Source organism: Ostrea edulis, chromosome 2, assembly GCF_947568905.1.
Source record: "Ostrea edulis chromosome 2, xbOstEdul1.1, whole genome shotgun sequence".
In the NCBI taxonomy this organism is placed as follows: domain Eukaryota; kingdom Metazoa; phylum Mollusca; class Bivalvia; order Ostreida; family Ostreidae; genus Ostrea; species Ostrea edulis.
Genome location: NC_079165.1, coordinates 100477142 through 100502499, shown reverse-complemented (window position 1 = coordinate 100502499; position 25358 = coordinate 100477142). Strand labels below are relative to the sequence as shown.

General features: G+C 35.3%; 1 protein-coding gene across 8 annotated transcripts; it reads right to left on the bottom strand.

Moving 5' to 3' along the window:
* Positions 1 to 7150: 7150 nt before the first annotated feature.
* Positions 7151 to 25283, bottom strand: LOC125678688 (ELAV-like protein 3). Of its 8 annotated transcripts, none has more exons than XM_048917324.2 (4): positions 25200 to 25283; positions 18153 to 18219; positions 15914 to 15959; positions 7151 to 9497 (listed from the first exon to the last, which is right to left on the bottom strand). In XM_048917324.2, exon 4 carries the CDS (start codon positions 9488 to 9490, stop codon positions 8549 to 8551), a length of 942 nt encoding a protein of 313 aa, XP_048773281.1. In that variant the 5' UTR covers positions 9491 to 9497; positions 15914 to 15959; positions 18153 to 18219; positions 25200 to 25283; the 3' UTR covers positions 7151 to 8548. The 8 variants fall into 8 exon arrangements, with proteins under 8 accessions (XP_048773281.1, XP_048773280.1, XP_048773286.1 ...); XM_048917323.2 differs by having other exon boundaries at positions 7151 to 9554; positions 25200 to 25276; XM_048917329.2 differs by lacking the exon at positions 25200 to 25283 and adding an exon at positions 24873 to 25050.
* Positions 25284 to 25358: the final 75 nt, after the last annotated feature.

Here is a 25358-nt window from a genome sequence, read left to right as displayed (position 1 = left end):
AAACTGGACATAGGAATATACTGTCCGCTCAATATCTTGAGAACCCTTTGCTTGACAGACATCAAACTTGGTACACTGGTACATCTTCAGGAGAAGATAACCACTATTGATTTTGAGGTCACATGGTCAAAGGTCACAATGGACATAGGAATATACTGTCCGTTCAATATCTTGATAACCCTTTGCTTGACAGACATCAAACTTGGAACACTGGTACATCTTCAGGAGAAGATGACCCCTATTGATTTTGAGGTCACATGGTCAAAGGTCAAACTGGACATAGGAATATAATGTCTGCTCAATATCTTGAGAACCCTTTGCTTGACAGACATCAAACTTAGTACACTGGTATATGTTCAGGAGAAGATGACTCCTGTTGATTTTGAGGTCAAAGGTCAAACTAGACATGGGAATATACTGTCTGCTCAGTATCTTGAGAACCCTTTTCTTGACAGACATTAAACTTGGTACACTGATACGTCTTCAGGAGAAGATGACCACTATTGATTTTGAGGTCACATGATCAAGGGTCACACTGGACATAGGAATATACTGTCCGTTCAATATCTTGAGAACCCTTTGCTTGACAGACATCAAACTTGGTACACTGGTACATCTTCAGGAGATGACCCCTATTGATTTTGAGGTCACATGGTCAAACTGGACATAGTAATATACTGTCCACTCAATATCTTCATAACCCTTTTGCTTGACAGACATCAAACTTAGTACACTGGTACATCTTCAGGAGAGGATGACCCATATTGATTTTGAGGACAATATTTGTAGTAATATATTGTCTCCTATATTTTAAGAATTATTTGCTTGATTGACACCAAACTTGGTACACCGGTACAGCATAAGGAGTAGATGACTCCTATTGATTTTTAGGTCACATGGTCAATTCACTCTTGACATAGGAAGATATTGTCTGCTCAATATTTTGAATTGATGATACTACTATCAATTAAATGATGTGTGTGTGTATAAACCTTTTCAATTTTGCACCATGAGGGGGGGGGGGGGGGGGGGGGGGGCATATGTGTTTTACAAACATCTCTTGTTAAAATATACAGCATCATCAGGCAATGTGTATTCATGTTCATACCATTAACCCCCTATAGTCGGAGTAGATTGCAGATAATGTAGTTAGGGCTATGCCAGCCATGAATGTTGGTCTAGATAAGTTAGGGCACCTAACTAGTAATGCAGGACTCTAAGGTTCGATTCCTGGTCCAGCCAGATTTTGTCCTCTACAGTTGGTGCTGTTGACCACCCCTGCACTGCATGTAATCATGCCAGGGGCAAAAAGAATCTGGGTTGTGTGTCTTCAAGAGTTAATCTGATTAAAACCAGATCCTGAGATCACTAGTGTAGCGATCTAAGTGAGCAGATCTTAGGATCTGGTTTTAATCAGATTGTTCGAGAGTGAAGACAAATTAAAGGAGAAAGGAATGTATCAGTTGGGACTATGCGGACCGTGGATATTGGCCTGGATAGCTGAGTGGTAATTTGAGCACCTGACTAGTAATGCAGGGGTCTTGGGTTCGATTCCCAGTCCAGCCATAGATTTTCTCTTCTCTTATACTATGATAGTATAACTAGAAAAAGTGTCTAAAAATTTAGGGTATATACATACATTTTGTTAAAATTGATTTTTAAGCATTATCGTGTAGCATAATTACACCATGACCAGTAGGTGCTGGGTACAGAATATTCATACTGGAGCCCAGTATGTGAATTTCATTATATTTGTAGAGGGCCTCGGGCTCTTCCTCGCCATACATTTAGTTTTCTATAGTATACTTCAAGATGTGCAAGAGTATAAAAAAAAGATTTTCTAAGATTAGATACTTTTTCACTTAATGACCATTTTGGACCCAACCTGGAGGCTGCGAACCCACAGGCACTTGTTTCATACATGGGCCCCCTCCTTAATAATACCATAAGGAGGGGTCCCATGTATGAAACAAGTGACTGTGTGCGAACCCCACGAGTCCCAAGTGTCATGAAAAACACAATTTTGGAAGAGGGCCTCGTGCTCTTTTTAACCTGACACATTCAGTTTATCTTTAAGATGTGCAAGAGTAGAGAGGATTTTCAAAGATTATGTACATTTTCACTATATGTCTTTTTTGGCCCCACCCTTGCCCTGGAGGTCATGAAAAACACAATTTTGGTAGAGGGCTTTTTCTTCTTCCTGACCATGCATTCAGTTTATCTTCCAGATGTGCAGGAGTAGAGAATTCGAATTTTCTACATTTTCACTATTTGACTATTTTTGGCCCCACCCTGGAGGTAGAATCCGTTCTGAGGGTCATAAAAAACACAATTGTTGTAGTGGGCCTTATGCTCATTCTGGCCATGCATTCAGTTTATCTTCAAGATGTGCTGGAGTAGAAGAGATTTTAAAAATTTGGCTATTCTTAGCAGTTTTTGCCTAGCCCCCATCTTCGCTAGCCAAGGGTGATGATCCACGGTGAATAGAGAAACACCGTGGATCGTCACCCTTGGCTAGCGAAGATGCCTAGACCCTGGAGTACAAAGATTACGAAAATCACAGTTTTTGTTCATCTCGATCATTCCTATTGTATTTTTTATCAAATTTGAAGACAATTGGCCTTAGTAGTATAGTTTTCAATTAGTTCAAAATATCCGATTGCTAACAGATGTTCAAGACTATATAGAGCAATAGGTGACTCAGGTAACCTAAAAATAATATTCATTGACAACAAATTAATACCAACTAAGTAAATCAAAGATTTTGAATTAGCTGCATGCCATCATATAAATTAAGTTGCAAATACTAGTTGAATTAAGTAGTGGCTGCTAAAGCAATTAAGGGGCTTATACAGGGTCCGACACCCCCCCCCCCCCCCCCCAAGATTTATCAAGAGGTGGGGTCCTTGACAAATCTCAGGGTGGTCTGGACCCGACATAATGTACTTTGTTTCCTATGATGAATTCTTCTTTCTGGCTTGATTTTGGTTGCTGACTTCATAAAAAGTAATCAAGGACCCTCTATCAATATTTTAATCATATTTTATTTTCAGTACAGTTGATCAAATGATATTTAATACTTATAATGACAATGAAGTGACTAAACGTTACTTTTTAGCTCACCTGACCTGAAAGCCCATTAAGTGAGCTTTTCTGATCACCCGTTGTCTACATATATGTATCTGTCTGCTTGTAAACTTTTCACATTTTCGACTTCATCTTCAGAACCACTGGGCCAATTTCAGCCAGTATTTACATAAAGCATCCTTGGGTGAAAGGCTTTCAAATTCTTCAAATGAAGGAGCATGCCCCCTTCAAAGGGGAGATGATCATAACAAGAGGTACTGTGAGCAATGCTCACTAAGAATACCCCCCCCCCCCTGATTACCCCAATCTCCCAAAGGGTGTTGTTAATAGGTGTAAATTACCTCTTTATTTACATTCTGAGTGTAAAAATGGAAGATATAGTCCGAAACACAAATCCATGGCATAAACCTATAATTTTGAGATCAAAGGTCAAGGTCATAAGAGGTCATGAATGTACATAACACATAGTCTCATGGTGATACACCCATGACTTATGGTATGACTATGTCAAAACCCTATAATCAATTTTGTCCTTGAGGTCAAAGTTCAAGGTCATATAGAGGTCAAGAAGGTAGCCGACACATTGTCTCATGGTGATACACTCATATGGTATGCCTATGTCAAAGAACAAAGAAGTCATGGCCCTTACACGAATCCATCGTAAAAACCTTTAATTTTGACCTTGAGGTCAAGGTCATATGGAGGCCATGAAGGTACATGACACATCGTCTCATGGTGATACACTCATGTGTCAAATATGGTATGCCTATGTCAAAGAACAAAGAAGTTATGGCCCGGACACGAATCCATTGTAAAAAAAACTTTAATTTTTACCTTGAGGTCAAGGTCATATAGAGGTCATGAAGATACTTGACACATCGTCTCATGGTGATCCACCTGTGTGTCAAATATGGTATGCCTAAGTCAAAAAACAAAGAAGTTAATTATGGCCCGGACACGAATCTGCACAGACAGACAGACGGACGGACAGACATTTAAGAATCTTCTCAAGAACCACTGGGCCAGAAGAGCTGAAATTTACATATAAAAGCTTCCTGACATAGTGCAGATTCACGTTTGTTAAAACCATGACCACCGGGGGTAGGTTGGGGCCACAATAGGGGATCAAAGTTTTACATGCGAATATATAAGGAAAATCTTTAAAAATATTCTCAAGAACCACTGGGCCAGGAATTAAAGTACCATCGTTCAAGCCACAGCTGAAATGAATGCTCCTACAGAGGAACATACATTTCAGCCATGGCTTGCGATGATGGGAAATAAAGTACAAATTTACAAGAAAGCTTCCCGACATAGTGCAGATTCAAGTTTGTTAAAACCATGGCCCCTGGGGGATAGATTGGGGCCACAATAGGGATAGAAGATTTACATGTGAATATATACAGTGAAACTTCTCTTAACCGGCTGGCTCTCTGACTGAGAAAAACGGCTGGTCTAGAGGGGTGGCCGGTTTACTGAGAATTTAGCAATTAGAGACATTTTAACTCAATTTTCACAAAGCATTTACTGTTCACTTTGAACTGGTGAGCTATGCTCAATTATTGGTGGAGATCAAATTAATCTGCTTGTACCTACAGGTATAATTATTACCAAAAAATTCTCCCTGAAATCAATCCAATTAAAATTAGATGTTAGATCTGTCCACATACTCGCTACACAAACTTAATTTGTGTAGCGAGTATGCGAGTGGATCTAACATCTAATTTTAATTAGATTGCCCTGAAATCATCTAATTTTGAACTGAAAATCTTATAACATAAAGAAAACATGTTGCAGAGGCATGTACCTATAAAAACTGTTTACATCCAGCGCTTATGTCATTAACAAATTAGTTTTGAAATTTTTGAAAAGTTCAGTAGTAAATAAAAAAATTGTACTTTGGATATTTCTTAGGAATTCTAAGCCTATGGAAGCCAAGAAAATTAATTTATCATCAAAAATTATGGTTGGTCATGTTAAAGGACGTACCCTCACTGCTCAATGGCCTTGGTACCTAGTTCTAAATTTGAAGCCCATGCACGAGTACACCTGCCCTGTGCTGTCTTCATATACGAGTGAAAAATTCTCGAGTGAAACATACATTAAACTTCAAATAAACAAGATTTTATTCATAGATTTAAAAAAATATTAACAATTAACATTTTCATACATATTATTTTTTTTATCTTAAAATTAGAACGTCTATCAGTGTTGTTTATTGGTGTGTTTCGGAAGATATTGAACATATCGATATCATGCATCAAATCACAGCAATATTTGGACTCTAGAATCTCTTATTTGCAAACAAAGCACCCTTTTTATATCATTCCAGAAAAAATCACTGAGAGTTTGTATTACTCTTTTGATGGTGAAATCATGTACGTCATAAGAGCATGCACTGCTTTAAAGAGCCATTAAATAAAATTTTGGTGTAATGCAAAGGGTTCTCAAGATATTGAGTGGTCAGTTTATTTCTATGTCCAATTTGACCCTTTGCCTTGTGACCTCAAATCAATAGGCGTCATCTACTCCTCACAATATACCAGTCTACCAAGTTTGATGTCGGTCAAGGAAAGGGTTCTTAAGCGGACAGTATATTCCTATGTCCAGAGTGGATTGATCGTTGACAATTTTTACCTGAAAATCAATAGGGGTCCTCTTCCACTCATAACCAACCTACATATGAAATATCATTATGATCGAGTGAATGGTTTTCAAGATATCGAGCGGATAACGTGGTCTACCGACCAACAGGTGCAAAGCAACAAGGGTGCCCTAATCTTTGAAGGGGGAAGGGATAAATATGAGAACCCTATCACTCATCATTCAAAAGTTATGAACCAGGTTCAAGTTTTGAAATTTGGATTAATTCAAAGATCATGTTAAGAAAAAGCAAGATCTTGCTATAGTGAATCTATATACAAATTGTGAAAGCCCTATAATATTCAATAGTTCAAGATATTGCTTTGATTTTCTTAAAAGTAGATAGATTCCAGGACACAATAGGCATCCTTTGCTTGGCATAAGGTGTATGCGTACCAAGTTTGATGGTCCTATCCCAAATGGTTCGATGTGTATCCTGCCTACTAAGGTTTTCCTACCAAGCGAAACTATGACCTTGAACAAAGGGTGTCTTTCACTTGGCATGGGGAGTATGTACACCCAAGTTTGATGGTCCTAGTCCCCATAGTGCGGTCTGTATTCTGCCTACAAGGTTTTCCTATTAACTGAAACGACCTTGAGAAACAATAGGCATGCAGGTAAATGTATGGATTTCAGCTAACCACCGACTTAAGCAGACAGCATGCGGATGCCTCTGGTATGCCGCCTAGACAAAACCATCGGCGTCATGTTTAATGTAAATTTAAGACATCCGTTGATACACTTGCACTATGCAAGTATCCACCTAACCCAGAGGTCCCACTGTTCTTGGGAAAATATATTCGTAAGACGTTAATCTTGCCCCCACCCTGTCCCTGGGGACCACAATTGAACATCCTCACTACCTTGAGATGCTTACATATCAACATCACTAATCATAGCCCTGTTGTTCTTGAGAAGATTTCTCAAGACTTTTGCTATATACATGTATATCCCAATAAAAAACTGAACCCCTATTGTGTCCCTGTGGGGATCCGGGATAGGATAGATTCTCAGTACCAAATGCTTGTCATAAGAGGTGACTAAATGGGGCGGTCCTTCAGATGAGACCGCAACAACTAAGGCCCAATGTCACAGCATGATAAAGATCCCTCCCTGCTCAAAGGCCATAAGCGTCGAGCATAGGCCTAAATTTAGCAGCCCTTTACCAGCAATGGTGACGTCTCCAAATAAGTGCAAAATTCTTGACAGGGACATTACACAATCAATCATATTGTGGCCCCCATCCTACCCCCAGAACCCTAATTTGAACACACATGAATCTACACTATGTCAAGAAGCTTTCATGTAAATTTCAATTTTTCTCAACCAGTGGTTCTTGAGATGAAGACAAAAGCATCGCAAGGTCATCACACGAGGGACTCTGAGTCAGATGACTTAAGACACATCACAATAAAGTAAGTTCTAATACAATGTATTTAATGACTTAAAACTGTAATGCAAGCAATAAAATGCACATCATTTACTGAATTAATACAAATTCAATAAAACACACAATATTCATGGTACATGGCTGAACATTTTTTCACACTGGAAACATAAAGTTGATGTTTGCATGTCAAAGCACTACACACAGAAAATACGACTTTAAGCTTATCATTAACTGTGACAATAACATACACTTATAACTTTAAACAAAAATCTGGATTTCATATATCAACACATCTAACTCTGTTTCAATCAATGCTATAAAAAGATAAGCTAATTTCACATGATCATCAATCTACTATTTCCAATACAGATTCCTTCTATATCAATATACATAACCACTTTGGCAGACAGTGTAGGTATTAATCTATTGACGCGTTAAAGGGTCATGGATGCAATTGGTAAAACAAATCAATACTTGGATATTAGTTAGTAATATAGTAGTATTTGATATGTGCAAAACATAGCAACAAACCTAAATTTAAAAAACTGACGCAAAGATATTTAAGACATCTAAACTTTTCCATTTTCAAAACAAGATGCAAGCCTCGTTTATATACGGTCATGTAATGTTGCACGACTCATCTATCAACATGGTGTCGAAGTTGAAGGTTTCGGAGAAAAGAGCTCTAACTACAAAATTTTTAGTTCTGAATTCTTTGTGCTTGACATTGATTTTCTGTTGAAATGCTGAACGATCTTGACATACCTTTAAGTTGCATAGTTCACAAGTTTAGTCTTATGAAATGCATGTGCAATCCTTTCACTCTAACTATAGTTTAACACCGGGTCTACCAACATGCTTTAGGGAGCCAGGTTTCATGTACCTGTGTAAAATTATTTTTAATCCACTTATCTATTAATGATCTTTATTTCTATAACAAAAAAGCTGTTCATTTCAATCAAAAATCATATCCATGCCCCTTTAAGCTCTGCTGTCCCATTAACACTCCACTGAACTATTTTAAAAAACCTTTTTTTATATACACTAAAGATAAATTGTACTTTGCTCAATACTTTCAAATCAAATAATATTTTAACATGACCATCTAAGATAAAACACAAATTTCTCCCTTTCTTAAACTGCGAGTTATTATTCTCGAATTTATATTAACTAATGTTGCATATCCTTCCTGTTTTTCTAAAAGTCCAGGAACTTAATACTGTGAATATTAAAGTTCAGGAACTTAATACTGTGAAAACAGTACCTATTCCTAAGTCATAAAATGTGTGGCTAAGAAGAACAAATAAAAAAATTTCTTTAAAACACCATAAACACCAAAGTGATATCTTTGTAACCAACATTCACTTCTTCTCTAAGAAGTATGGATATTATGCTCAACAGTATCAATATGTGACTGTGATCACAGCGTCATGATTTGAAGGAGACTGACAAGCGTCTGTTATTGTACAAGGCCCCATTCAGTGCCAATATGGCTCCTTCAGCCTCGTGTAGATTCTTCATGGTGACAAAGCCGTAGCCTTTACATTGGTTCCTTGTGTGGTCCATGATAACATTGACCTTTGTCACAGTTCCCAGGGGAGCAAACAATTGCCACAGTGTTTTCTCCTCCGCATCATAACCGATGTTGTATACAAACAAAATGTGGCCTCCCATATCCCCACCTCCAAGCCCCGGGGAGTATCCCCCGCTCATGGGATTAAATCGCATGCGAGTGTTGGAACTTCTCATTGGTCCATGAGGGCCTGCACTGTAAGGATTACTGCCCGGCGTTGGGTAACGAAGATTGGTCTGATGAACTTGTATCTGGTAGGGGGCTCGACCTTTTCTCGCATTTATGTCTGCAAACTTGATGGACAGTGCTGGATATCCTTTTATCAAAGATTTTCCATTCATTCCTTCGAGGGCTGCAGCAGCTTCTGACCGCTTGGTATAATACACAAAGCCTACTCCCTTGGATTCATTGTTGGATTTCTCCCTCAGTAATCGGATTTGAATAATTTCCCCGTACTGCCTGAAATGCTGTACCAGATCATCCTCTCCAAATGATCTTGGTATGTTTGCAATGTAGATGTTGGCACCCTTACTTTCACTGTCATTTTTCCTTGCGTAGCTTACTTTAATGGTCTTGTGATCCATTTTTTGACCATTCATTTCATGGATGGCTCTTTCTGCATCCTCCATATTTACGTAATCCACAAAACCAAACCCATAGCTGTAGTTAGTAGCTTTGTCACGGACAATTTTGTAGGACTTAAGAGGCCCAATCTTCTCAAAGAGTTCCTTGAAATCTTCATCAGACAGGGTTTGTGGGAGGTAGTTGACGATGAGATTTGTGTTTGAATCTGACATGATCTTCCTTCAAAGTCCATGGTGGAAAAAAATAAATTATGAAAAAAAATTAAAAATAGGCTTCCTGGTAAATCAGAAAGAAAAACAAAACATCAATTAAAACTATGAAACAACAACAAAACAAACAAGAGGCCCATGGGCCCCAGTACTTACCTGCGCAGTTGCATTTACCATGTAAATCATCGATGGCTCTACCATGGCTACACAGAGCACAATGTGAAAAATAAATGTACAATACAAAGACACTCTTGCATATCAATTTGACATACACGTAATGTATTCTCATGATTCTTCAGAAGGAAATTTTCAAATAATTTTCTTTTGGAAAAAGTTAAACTTCTGATGTGGCCTTGCCATTCTTAAGAAGATTTTTAATCCAACAATATTTCAATGTTTCTGAATTTACTCCCTCCCCCCTAAAGGAGAGAGAGGGGGAAAGGAAGGAGGGAGAATTTAATTGAATCCCCTTCGCTCAAAACCGCTTTCTACGAAGTTTTATTGATATTGGCCTGTAATTCTTATGGAGTTGAAAGTACGAAATGTTTTATATTTACAGATGGACAAACTTTGATCGGAAAGTTTTGAAAAACAACAAGAGACCCAAGGGCCACATCGCTCACCTGAGTTAACTTGGCCCATATCTGAAGACTTTCCATATCTATTTGCATGTAAAACCTTAGTCTGTATTGTGGCCCCAACCTACCCCTGAAGGCCATGATTTTTACAACCTTGAATCTGCACTATGTCAGGAAGCTTTTGTGTAAATTTCAGCTCCTCTGGCCTATTGGTTATTGAGAGGATGATTTTCAAAGATTTTATCTATTTATTCCCAATTTCCAATGTAAAACTTTGATCCCCTATTGTGGCCCCAATCTACCCCTGGGGGCCATGATTTGAACAAACTTGAATCTGCAATATATCAGGAAGCTTTCATGAAAATTTCAGCTCCTCTGGCTAGGGGTTCTTGAGAAGAAGATTTTTAAATGACCCCACCCTATTTTTGCATTTTTGTGATTATCTCCCCTTTGAAGGGGGCATGGCCCTTCATTTGAACAAACTTGAAAGCCCTTTACCCAAGGATGCTTTTGGCCAACCGGCCCAAGTTTGGTTATAATTGGCCCATTGGTTCTTAGGAAGAAGATGAAAATGTGAAAAGTTTACAACGACGCCGACGACAGACAACGGACAAATTTTGATTAGAAAAGCTCACTTGAAGGCTCAGGTGAGCTAAAAATCAATAAATAAATGGGGAAAAAACCCAAAACACCAGCATTCCATGAAGTCATGAATTATGGCCCTTTTTAAAAACCCTATTGTTGAATATGAATTGCATTTAATCAAGACTGTATGCCAACTTCAACTGATGTTTGCTAAGTTACCAAGTTTATTTATATTGAAACCGAGTAACATTATTATGAATGCTCATCAATGATTCTGGAAATGGTTGCTAGCTAAAGAACTAAATTTGGAATCAAGTTACCTGAAAACAAGTCTCCATGTGTACAAGTATTTGACATGCTTGAAATGTTTCTTGATGCACGAAAGCTCAATATAATAACTATCACTTAGAATCAATCATTTTCTGTTTAAGTATCAGCACCGAACATACACAAGAATCACCAATCTTGCAAATACAAACAAATAATTTAATAAATTTATATTAGTATAAATTAAATTACTTTCACTATCATTCCAATTCATCACTGAATAGATAATGTATATGATATCAATGAAAAATTAATTTTGCGTGTCTGAATTTACTTGGTATGTAAATATTAAAGACTATGGACTATGAATGACTAATCTTTATCATGCATGAAAATTATAATTATACTTTGAAGTTTCATGTAAGACAGTTGACTCTGATTTGTTGAGAAACATTTGACAATATATATATATTGCATGTAGTTGAGGGTAACATTGAACATTTTCATCCCGAGAAAACCATTCAATGTCAACCAAGGCGTAGCCTCGGTTGACAATGGTTTCTCGAGGGGTGAAAATGTTCAATGTAACTCTCCACTACAGGTGACTCTTGATAACTCGAAGTTCAAGGGACCTTGATAAAACTTCGAGAAATCGAGAGATTGAAATTCGGAAATTGAAGGTCCGCCGGTATGGTTCAGATTTTATAGTAACCGGAAATGTATATCCAGGGGTCAAAATTAACTTTTTCTACCACAGGCTAATTTTAGCCTGTGGGTAAAATATCCACAGGCTAAAATGAAAACCAACAAGCTAAAATAAAAATATCAAGGGTGTCACTAGTGATTTTTCAAAGCGAATCCCGGACTCATGGTTTATAAGCAGCACGATCACGAGTCCCGTGAACTTTTCTGATAATCGTCTACACGGTGAGCAGTGCACTCGTGTAATCAATATGAGAATAAATTAATGTAGATCAACTGTAGATAGGACATTCTGATAAAATTGACTACCGAAAGACTTGGTAAAACATATACTCCGATTTCTTTGTAGATAAATTAATAACAAAAACCTCATACTTGGAATTCAATTTAATCACCCCTATAAGTGAACAGGAATCGTGGCACATGTCTATATTTTTTCATCACGATGCGATGTCAGACCTCTAAAGCATTTGTTTGACGCCGAATTTCTTAAAAAATCATAACAGAAACATCCGGATGGAAACGGTTGTTGAAATAGGTTGTTCATGTAAGCGTTTGTATGATTCTGAGTGCAAGTTAAAGAAAAGCGAATAGCGCATCACCGTATAAAACGGATACGATAAGATAATGGTTTGTAAATCACTGCTCGCTAAGATTTTCGAGTGCCCACTATTTTTACTCGCTATTTTTCAAATGTACTCGCAATTTGCGAGTATTTCTCGCTAATTTCGAGCCCTGATATCAACACAATCATATATCATTTTGACATGTTTTCCTTCATATTTGTCAGGTACTTTGATATCTAAATAAAAAAACCTTATTTTGCATTAATAAAACATATCAAAGTTTATGTATTTATTTGTTCTTTAATCATGCTTTGATAGGCATACAAAACCAAGTTTCGATGATGCTTTACTATCGCAAACTAAACAGAGCATAATGTTATGTTGCTTTACCCAAAGCAAAAATTCTAACGAATGAGTAAAACGATGTTTTAGAGTAACTTTACACAAAGAACAAACTCGAGAAATTTAACAGTCAGTAGATCTCTAAATCATTTGTAAAACTTGCTCTCTCGTAGTCACGTCCAAACAAACAAGAGGTACTGTGAGCAATGCTCACTAAGAATATCCCCCGCTTACCCCAATCTTCCAAAGGGTGTTGTTAATAGGTATAAATTACCTCTTTCCTGATTGTAAAAATATGGTATGCCTTTGTAGAAAAAAATGGAAGATATAGTCCGAACACAAACCCATGGCATAAACCTATAATTCTGATCAAAGGTCGGGGTCATAAAGAGGTCATGAATGTACATGACACATAGTGTCATGGTGATACAACCATGTCTTATGGTATGACTGTCAAAACCCTATAATCAATTTTGACCTTGAGGTCAAAGTTCAAGGTCATATAGAGGTAATGAAGGTAGCCGACACATTGTCTCATGGTGATACACTCATGTGTCAAATATGGTAAATATGGCCCCGACACGAATCCATTGTAAAAACCTTTCATTTTGACCTTGAGGTCAAGGTCATATGGAGGACATGACACATCATCTCATGGTGATACACTCATGTGTCAAATATGGTATGTCTATGTCAAAGAACAAAAAAGTTATGGCCCGGACACAAATCCATTGTAAAAAACCTTTAATTTTGACCTTGAACTCAAGGTCATAAAGGTACTCGACATATCATCTCATGGTGATCCAGCTGTGTGCCAAATATGGTATGCCTAAGTCAAAGAACAAAGAAGTTATGGCCTGGACACGAATCTGCAGACAGACAGTGATTCCTATATCCCCCCCCCCGTTTGGGGGGGGGGGGGGGGGGGGGGGGGGGTGTATGTGTATAATTCTAGCCTTTATTCATAGTCGGATTATATATAATTTTAATCATCATGACACAAAACCCTAGTGCAAGGTGTAAACTGACCAATTAGCCAATTATATACTCTCCTGTGTCACCTCCACAAAGAAGCACCAGGGATGTTTCAACTATGCAAACACCTAATTATCCCTTTGGCATTCAACAAAATCCAGGTAAGGCCCAAGCCGAAATTATTACACGCTTGGCTAACGGTGGGTATACGCAACCACCACTTCGAGAGATCGAGAGTGAAAAACAATGAAATGTGTTTTACAGGACCCAACTTCACTTCGAGAGATCGAGAACTTCGAGAGATCGAACGTTCGAGAGATTGATAGTAAATTTGCTTAGTTATATAGAGAGAAAAAATTGGGACCATGATTTCACTTCGATAGACCGAGAACTTTGAGAGATCGAAGTTCGAACCATCGAAAGTCACCTGTACATGCAATATTTGTTTTATTATACTGAATGTTATATAAACAACAAAGCAGAAAGACTTATGTTTGTTGACATTTGATCAATCACTGTCAAGCGATTTTGCATATCGATGCAGGTATTCATGTTTATTACAAATGCTCAAACAATGTTGCCTAACAATCTACTGTAAACCATATGCGCAAAAATTTGACGCATGTGAATTTTTTTTTTTTTTATCACCCGTTGTCAAGTACTGTTACCTGTTGCTAGATACTATCACCTTGGAGCGCGTGCTTTCTGTTCTCAGAGGGTAACGATATGTTTATTCAAATGCTTCTAGACCAATCAGATTCGACTATATTACATGAAAGTATAATAATAATACTATCACCCTGAATGATAAAACCTTCAGCATGAGATTTTGATTCGCCTAATCATGGTCCACTGCTGACCATTAGTGAACCATTACTTCTAAATAGTTGAGCAGAAGGACAAACATTAAAATTCTTATCAAAATTATAAACTGTGCAATGAAAATCAATGTTTTGTTTTGCTCTCAATAAAATATCAAGTCCATAATTTATTTGTCATGAATCAAAATAAATATGTCTTAAATTATGTCATGAATCAAAATAAATACGTCTTTAATTCAACGGACATTTTTCAACAGCCTCATTTAAAATATTTCACTATATGAAGAGAAATAGAAAATAAAATTCAAAATCAACATAATTGAAAACCAAAGTGGCTAAGGCTCCTCAACAGTGCATGGAAAACGTTATCACTACATGTAAAATCATTATTTCAGTACATACAGGTTCTAATTAAAACTTCATTTACAACAATAAGAAGTGAAGACAAAGATTTTTTTTAATGAAATTAAATAATCAACCACTACCCTCTTTCTTAGGCCACATAAAATTAATTCTCCTGGTTCTTAGACCAATTTTCCTAGAAACAGATGAAGGAGGGAGGCTTTTTATTTTTCATTTTTATTAGTAACAAAATAGATGAGGGGGATATTTTTTTAAATCCCGAACTTGTTGGGGAAAAAACTTTAAACGTAAAAGTTCTATAACTGAATCATAAACACAGTAGACTTTCATCAACAACAGAATTTATGGCCTGGTCATCTGAACTAGAAACTGCAGAGTTCTAAATATATAGAGAACCCAAGTTTGCTGATGAGAAAAACAATAAACCAAATGATGTAAACTTCTATTCTGTATTCTAGAATATTTATACATAAACAATCTACATTACTACCAAAGTTCATCCCGAAATTCCGTTTACTTCCCAAGATATGCAGAAACAATTTCAAAACATTTTATTATTGTAACTGAATTTTAGCTGGGTCCTGACATTGTACCACTAAACAGAATGTTTGTGCATTGTAACAAGCAATTACATAGAATGTGCAACATTATATATCATTTTCAAGTTGAATTTTTTTTAACCCTAATTCATAAAATGAGTTCCGTAATAGCGTCAACTTCAAGTGACTGAAAATTGTATTTTGTAACTGTCTGCACTTTCACTTTTGACAGCCATTTTGACTGGTGACACTAAATACCCCAAAAGGATGAATAACCCAAAACGATTTAAAGGTCCAAAAATTAATTTTGGTAAATAATAATTCAATATAGTACACAAATTATGCTAATAATAAGTCTGATAAAGGTACAACAGCTCTTGAAATGTCTAGTTGTTTCAAACCACATTAATATTGGTGCTTGATGATTTGGAATAATGAAGTCAATAAGGGTAATTAGAGGCATCAGTCTAAAATGGCTGTGATATTTGTGCAGATGGTTTTACAATTTTCAGATGAACCCAAGTGGTTGTGATTCAGAAGTTACAAAGTTGCAAGAAATTTCCAAATGCAAAATGTGAAATTCAGAATGAACACGGATTACCTTAGTAAAAATTTTGTATTAATATTTCATTAATTTGGATTACATTTATACACAGACAATGAATAAAACATCTCTAAGAATGTTTACCTGTTAGCTATTTATTCCTGGTCTTGCACTAGCATCAAAATGTTATCTGAAAGAAAAACAATCTGGCATTAGAGCAGAGAAATCTGCAAGAAGCTGTATCCGAGGTATCAGCTCTTCTGTGGTGGAGATACATTTAGTATTCTATTAAAACGCTTAGGTGGGTACAGGGTGTGTATATGTCTATATTTTAGACTGGTTAGGTAGATGACAACAAATAAATGAAAGCGTGTATTTTGTTTAATTTAGCCGGTGATATACATAGATCTGTACATTAATTAACTTGAACATATTGAGAAATTGTTTGAATTAGGCAGTTGAATTAAATATGCAATTATCATTCATTTCCTCTCAGAGGGTGAGATGATATTCAAGTTTTGTTTGAGCTATTTTATTCACAAATAAACCTACTAAATTTGAGTTTCCTTTCAATTCAGGTGTTTGCATAGCAGCTGGTAATCATCCTTTCAGCAATCTATCACAGTGATAAGCATTTGTACCCACCACGTGTGGACGAAAATATATGGTTTGCATCTCACCATATGCAAGAGGTTGACAAAGGGAAACAACTATATGGCAACTCGGAAATTGTGTATTTCCATAGTAATTTCTATCCTGCATTATTTTATTTCCCATTCATTTGGCTTTTGTTCTTAAAATCTTTCTTGAAACAGACAATTTTTCATGTATCCGTCATCACCCAAAATTACATCTACCAGCAGTGAAATGATCAAGTCCAGTGGACAACGTCCCTTCAATATTGTCAACACTGTAGTAATCACATTCACTGTGTATAAATTTTTTCTATAATGCTACACAATTACTATATCATGTACATGTACAATGTTTTCAGTATAAATATTACCTTTTGTCAATAATGTCAATAATGTGGTAACATTATATAGATCTACTAGGTACATCGTAACCTTCTACCATCTTATTCAGTGCAATCAAAATCAGACCTCTCACTTTGTTCGATAAAGAGACAGTCGCTCCCAGAAAGTGACTGTCTGTTTATCAAGTGAAGTGAAAGGTTTTACGTTAATCAATCAGTAAACATTACAATGTTGATGAGGTGAACAATGTTGATACACTGTACGGTCCTGACAATGTGTACAATGTTGATACACTGTAAGGTCCTGACAATGTGTACAACGATATCATGTCCCGTAAAATTCCATTTGCCCATCTGTAGACGCAGAAGCAACAACTAAACCACAGATTATATACAATGCAAAATTAAATGATGTCAATTTGTTGAATACACAAATCTTTACAGATGATACTGAACATTTCACCTTTTATCTACAATGCTAAATGTTACACATATCATTTTATCTACAATGCTAAATGTTACACATATCATTTTATCTACAATGCTAAATGTTATACATATCATTTTATCTACAATGCTAAATGTTACACATATCATTTTATCTACAATGCTAAATGTTACACATATCATTTTATCTACAATGCTAAATGTTACACATATCATTTTATCTACAATGCTAAATGTTACACATATCATTTTATCTACAATGCTAAATGTTATACATATCATTTTATCTACAATGCTAAATGTTACACATATCATTTTATCTACCATGCTAAATGTTACACATATCATTTTATCTACAATGCTAAATGTTATACATATCATTTTATCTACCATGCTAAATGTTATACATATCATTTTATCTACCATGCTAAATGTTACACATATCATTTTATCTACCATGCTAAATGTTATACATATCATTTTATCTACCATGCTAAATGTTATACATATCATTTTATCTACCATGCTAAATGTTACACATATCATTTTATCTACAATGCTAAATGTTATACATATCATTTTATCTACAATGCTAAATGTTATACATATCATTTTCAGTTAATTTTGATGCATGCATCATTTGAACATTGCAGGTTTACAGTTTTTTCATTCAAAATTATTACATTACATAGGACAATTTTAGTCAATATGTATCTGTATTTCTTTTTAAGTCTGTCAGATATGACCATAAAAACGGATGCCCCGTGTCACTGGCACGATAAAGAACCCTCACTTCTACAGCAGTGAGCGACATGCACAGGTCAAAGTTCACCTACAGCTGGAGATGTGTTCATATGAGTGAAACAATCTCGAATACAACAACATACAAACAAACAAACCAAACAACCAGTCCTAACATGTTTATGTTAAATTACAATAATTAAATTAATGAAAGATTACCTTGGTACAATGATAGTCTGACTTCTTCAATGGCAGGTGATGAACTTCGCTCTAAAATTTAGTCATCCTGAAAGATACACAGGCATCAATTAATTGATAGTAGTGCCAAAACAATGAGATGACAAATCTTTCTATCTCCAAAGTGGATTGACCCTTGACCATAAAATCATTATGGGTCATCTACTCCTTAGGATGCACCTGTGTACTAAATTTGGTGTCAATCAAGCAAATGATTCTTAAAATATAGGGAGACAATATATTACTATGTCCAGTTTGACCACATGAACCTAAAATTTACAAGGGTAATTTATTCCTTATGATGTACCAGTGTACCAAATAACAAGGTATCGTATACATAAAAAGGCCCCCAAAAATTTCTCTCTTTAAAATGTGTCTGGAATTAACCTTAATCAGCATTTTAAGAAAGTAAAATATATGCTAGGTATACTATGTCAACAAAATCAGAATAATATTCCTAAATGGATAGCATTATGACATCATGAATAAGACATTTCCGGGTGCGTCTTTTTACCACAAGGAACCACAAGGATACATCATTGACATCCCATTCAATCTTAATGAATCTAGATATGGCTTATATGCATTTTTAGGTCATCTGAGTCACTCAGGTGACCTATTTCTATCTGTTTTGTCCAGCGTTGTGTCTTAAGTTTGTGTCATAATTTTTTTAACTTTCTCAACTTTTTCTCCAGAACTGCTTAATCAGTTTCAAACAATTTTGGTTTTGAATTACCCATATTATCATCTATTGGTGAAGTGACACAAAAATTGTGAATTCCAGGATCTCTGTCTCCTGGAGCCTGAGGGGTGGGACTTCAAAAGAAATTGAAGTAAACTTTGAAAATCTTTTCCCATACTCCTGGAAATCAAACAGTAAAGATGTTGGCTTGATTGTAAAGAGCATAGAGTTTTCCATCGAAGTTATGAAATTTATGGCCTAAGGATCAGGGTTTCTGGAGTTAGGGACTGGGACTCTATTGACCATATAGTGAAAAGTGCATAAATTCTTTAAAAACCTGCTCTCCTTCATTAAATTTAGCAGATGAACAAAGTGCATGATTATGATGAGCAAGGGTGCTTCTTCCAAAATTGTGACATTCATGGTCCAAACCCCTTGGGTCAGGGGTTCTGAAGTTAGGGTGGGGCTCCATTAATATATTGAAAATGCATTAATTCTTTAAAAGTATTCTCTGCTCCTTGGTATTTAACCGACAAACTTAGTGTTATATTATGATGAGCAAAGGAGCCTCTTTCTAAATTGTGAAGTTCGTGGCCCCTGGGTCTGGAGTTCCAAAGAAGGGTGGGGCTCTATTAATTCTATATTTAAAATGCATTATTTCAATCTTTTAGAATCTTCTTCTCTCTAGTCGGTTTTTGACAAACGAACTAAATGCACAGTCAAGTATAATAAGCAAAGGTGTTTCATCTTAAAATAAAAAATTCATGGTGCCTGGGTCTGAAATAAGCCAGGGCTTTATTGTTCGTATTTGGTGAAAATGCACCAATTCTTTGAAACCTCCCTACTTCTTGAAATTTAGCAAACAAACTAGGTTCATAGTTGTTGAAATTTTTCTCTGCCTTAAGAGTTTTACCTCTTTGTCATTCATTATGATGATCAATCAATGTGATAATGTTAATGATAGATAAATTAGATTAAAGAATTATACTAGGTTGTTGCTGATTATAACTGCATTAAGTACTTTGTTGCTCCCTGATCATCTTCCTCTTGTTTTTTTTTTTAGCAATATATCTTCATCAATCACTTTATTTTGTTTTATTATATAATTATTAGATTGGCCCTTCCGTGGCTTCTTTACAGGATTGATTTATACTTAGGTGACAGTTGGGCCTCTTGTGTTATGTAAGAGTAAATTTACCTGAAATAAAGTAATTCAAATGAGAATATATAAAAGTATCCTAAATTTGTATAAGCTCAAACATCTTTGAAAACAGATTAGAACTGTAATAAATATTTTCAACTGTGAAAAAAATTAAATATATGTTAATTGTGTATTCCAATACACAAACAAAAGATACCCTCAATAACCCAAAGGACATCCCTTACTAATCAACTGGAGATAAATGATATGGAAGCATTCATATTATGCATTTAAATCTTTGTGATGAAAAAGTCAAATAATATCTTGGAAAGAGTAGAAACAATTAAGATAAATATTTAACTATTATTTCAAAAGGTACAGTATGCCTGAAGATTCCTTTAAATTTGTTAAAAAATTACTTTAAAAAATTGCAGATGATGTTATACATACCAGTTCATACTACCATTTTGGTTATTTTTTTTTAAAAGAAAAAGGTTAATATTTCATCAATTACAATAAACAAAAGAAGAAGAAGAAAAAGGAGAGTAAACTGTATACGTAGTATGAAATTTCAATCAATGTTGTTAAAAATTACAATTTTTTTAGGTTATTATTTTTTTCCAGTTCACAATACTTGTAATTTCTTAATTCATCTAAATCTCATGTATTATTTTCAACTTTAAACCAGTATGTGTTTGATTTGGATTTAATTGATATCGTAGATACATTACATTTTCATCATTTCCTGAAATTGAAGGTTAAGTTTGTCTAACATAAAAGTATCAAGGAACTCTCAGAAAAATTGTGTTACAAACTGATAGTTTGCATAGAAAGTCACATCTTTGTTCGATAAATATAATCTTAGCCAATTATTTATTACATTAATTCATATCCCAGATGTAAAATATGAAAAAAACTTTATCAATTTAAAAAGCAGTTTCCAGATAAGTGCTATTTAAATAAACTATTGTACCTCTTACTATCCCACTAGTACTGTTACAAAAAGTTCAAATTATTCATGATAGATTTGCTATAATGATTTCAGAATGCTGTCATCATTTGTTTTGCAAATTAGGTTACAGTGCTACATTTGCTATATTGTATCCAAATATCGGACCAAATTATTATGTTAGGGATTAAAAATTAATATCTTTCATCAAAAGTTGACAAATAGAAAATATCTCTTTATTATTAGGTATGAAATGACATTTTTAAATGGTCATTGGCACACCTTCACTGAATCTGGGCAATAAGTACCTTTACAATTTAAAAAGGGTATATGGGGGGAGGGGCACTAGCCCTTAAGCAAACAGTTTAATTTAAAGTTTTTTTCTTCGGTTAAAATGTAAGTCTGAATGTAGGAAATAACTCATAATAGTTAATTTTTTATAGTCCATTGAATGATAGAAATAATTCTAATCTAATATGCTATAATTTGGATCTATGTATTGGCTTCTATATGTATTGACAAGATATGGGAAATGGAGGAAATTCGGGTTAAAATTATGATCATAGCAATGTGGTGTTAGGAATGAATTAATCATGCAACACTTCTAAATTGGTTAAATTAAAGGAATCTGTGGATGCTTAGATCATTTGAAACCACCACTAATCTTTTGAACTTAATTTATAATACATGTGGTCCTGAATCCAGAAGTTTTTCACCTACAGGATCCCCCATTTCACTGTTAAATGAACAATATGGTCCAGTGACTCTCACATACACTGCATGAAGATACTTTACATACACTGCAGTATCAATAGGATACTTTGGTGTGTCATTAGGTCACATTAGGATGTCATTTGGGGTGTTAATAGGGTTCCTTGTGGTACCATGTGGTGTTAATGGAGTTACTTGGGGTGTCAATAAGGTTGTAAGAGGTGCCTTGGGTGTCATTAGGGTTCCATGGGGTATCTTAAGGTGACACTGGTCTCCCTTGAGGTATCCTGTGGTATCTTGTGGTTCCTTGTGGTAAAAAGACGTGCCCGACATTTCCCACCTTTTTCTCAAAATAAGCCTGAAAACTGTCAAATGCCATACAGATTATTGCTCAGGAAAAGATGTGCGCATTTGTCGAGCAAAATGAAAATGATATATATTGTGTATTATTTTACATTATTGTACAATATGAAAAATATGTTTGAATATGAATTTGTTCAACGCATGTGTATATTTTCTGAAAGGAAAACCACCTGAATTTGTGGATATTTTCATTGAAAATGACATTTTTGCAATTTTATGCCAACTTCAAGCTCTCGTCATGTGACAAATCATTTTGCTGATCAAACTGAGCGATTTTGGGTTTGCTAATCTATTCCTTATTTGAATGCCAGGGTTTGAGCTGTAAGTGAAATCATCGATATTTTGGGCCAGATGACTTTAGAAACTGTACCTACTTCTTTAATGTCTGTCAAGCAAAGGGTTCTTAAGATATTGAGTGGACGATATCTTCCTATGTCATGAGTGGATTGACCCTTGACCTTTGACCATGCGACCTCAAAATCAATAAGGGTCATGTACTCGTTAGGATGTACTACTGTACCAAGTTTGATGTCTGTCAAGCAAAGCCTAAGGGTTCTCAAGATATTGAGCGGACAGCATCTTCCTATGCCAAGTTTGACTTTTGACCTTGGACCATATGACCTAAATTCAAACTGGAAAGTCACAGATGGCACAATAGTCATTGTCCAAGTTGCATGGTAACACACTTTCAGCACCACCAGTGGATTCCAGAACTTGATTACAAAATTACATGGTGTTGTGCAGGTACCCTGTCATCATTACAAGAGGACCATGGGTTTTCAGCTCAAGTGAGCTAAAAATAGTACAATTAAACAATTAATTATCTACCCCAAAAATGAAGCAAAAGTGTAGGGTTGAAACTGCCATGGCCAATTAAACAATTTATCTACAGGGGATCCTTACTCTTCATAGGCTCCTGATCCCACCTCTGATGTGTCCAGGGATCCATGATTGCCCTACTCTTGAATTTGTATTCTTTATAGGAATTAAATGAAATTGATCACAGCTCTTATCTTAAGACTAGTCTGTTTCCGAAACTTCTATGATGTCACAGTGACCCAATTTGTTGCTTAACCTCCGAGTTAATCCTTTTATAAACATCCATAACTACATAAGTGTGTTTGAGATTGACTTTCCCGTTGTTTTCGTGCTCAGTTCTTAGAGTCACGGGAGTTTGAAATTTTATCAATAGGGTCAATAAAATTCACTCGATTGACCAAGCCATGAGCTATAGTGTTACGAACTTCTGTGTTGAGTCACGAATGACAAGAACATGTGCGCACAAACGTGCATGTTCTTAGACCACACTACTTGCCGTTCTTGCACCTTGAACCCGTTCTCGTGATGCGAACTCAGCGTTCGGAATCGGCAGGAATTTGTGCTCGTTCGAAGAACAGCGGTCTCGAACGCACTCAATGTTTTTGGAAGATCATGATGTCATAGTCATGCAAATACTTAACCATGCAGGTAATCAACCATAAGTTCAAACATCTAAGAGACTCAGACAAATCTTGCTAAAATCTTAACCAATTCAAGATTGATTTCCGGATTTTTTCTAGTCCATACGAACTAGTGCTATAGAGAATTTACTAGTCCGACACGTTTTTTTACTAGTCTCAGACTTAAGGTAATTTCGAACCCTGAGTAGGAAAATATGTTATAATTTTTTTTTTATATTAAATATATGAGACAACAACACAAGAATACTTTTTCTCTTTCTTCCTTTGAAGTTTGTTTCCAGCTGGCCGTCATGTTTTCAAATGCCGACTACTCCCGTATAAGGGAATTTGGGCGGACTTATACATATGGACCAATGAGAGTCTCTGTTGCATTTCGCAATTGTATTATAAACAGATTCAATTGTATCGTCACACAACGCAATACTATATCAGCCAAAGCGTTCTAATTCAAAGGTGAATTGCGATAACTTGTCTGTGCATGGACATGTTTGTTTACATGTGTGTTGATCTTGGAATGCAGCTGATTAATTTATACTGAGTGACAAATGTTATTGAATTCAGTAATTTAAAAAAAAAATTTGCAAACTGTCTTGATTTAATTTCTATGATTATAAAATTGAATTACCAGTTATTGACAGACCACTTTATTTTTGTACGAGCAAAACACAAAGCGCATGTGAAACATGCATCAATTTTTCATTATCACTTAATACGCATAAAGGTAGATCATAGAATAATGACTGTGACATTACTTTGATCATTGCAATAACTGTCCTGAAAGAATTAAGTACGATGACTTCACATTGTGGAATCTAAATGTCTAGGCAATCCATGATCATTATTCTGTTTATCCTCATTGACTTTTATTCTATGCTGAATATACTAAAAATAACTTAATAATCCGAACTTGATGACAATTTTGCATCAAAATTCTTCCCAACTGCAAGGTAGTTTAAAGTTGTAGGTTGTTTTTTTTTATACAAAGCATTGCATGGAGTACAAGGATGACATTTTTTTCATTCAATGAAATTCAATTCTTTCTGCTTTTAAAAAAGGTTTGAAATAGCAATATTTAAGTTATGTCAAATAATAAAGCTATTTAGCGATGGTACTGGATCAATAACTTTTCGAAATTGGAAGTTCTTCAGATCAAGAATAAATATGATTTGTATTTATATAGAGAGAAAAATTGGGACCATTATTTCACTTCGAGATATCGAAATTTCTAAAGTCACCTGTACATGTATCTTTCTACTGTTTCAATTTGATACATGAATATGTATGCCAGTATTAATTCATAACAATATAGCGTAAGTTATTTTAAAATTTATCGTATTTTGCTGGTAAGAAAGTTAAAAAAGAAAATAAGAAAGTTAAAAAAGAAAATTTTGAATACCTTGGTATTACCTTACAAAGAAACACAAAGGATACTTAATTTCCGTTTTCGTTTCAGTGTTAGATAGGCTACAGTATTGGCACGGGAAAAATATACTAGTGCGTAGTTTAAGCATCTAGTATAGTATTTACTATCGTTTCATTCAACTTCATGTGGCATGGAACATAAAATAAACTGGTGCTCAGGAGGACAGCATGATAGCTAAGTGTAATGTCTTAGCAAGGCTTTTATAATAAAGTTTAACTTATCATAACTGATGAACATGTATTCAACTAAAAATATGAAATAGCATTACAAACATTATATCATAAAATACACAATAAATACCCAAATATCACGACCACACAATGCAACGCATGGCATTATCACGTTGATACTGGTTCTCTTGTTTTTCATACAATAGTAAACTGTACGATGGCATATTCGCAAAGAATATTTTATTCTATGTTGTGTGCATGCACTTTGCAATATGCTTGATTAATTACT

Excerpts from the sequence above, each read along its gene's own strand:
- LOC125678688 (XM_048917324.2), bottom strand. The coding sequence starts at position 9,490 with ATGTCAGATTCAAACACAAATCTCATCGTCAACTACCTCCCACAAACC.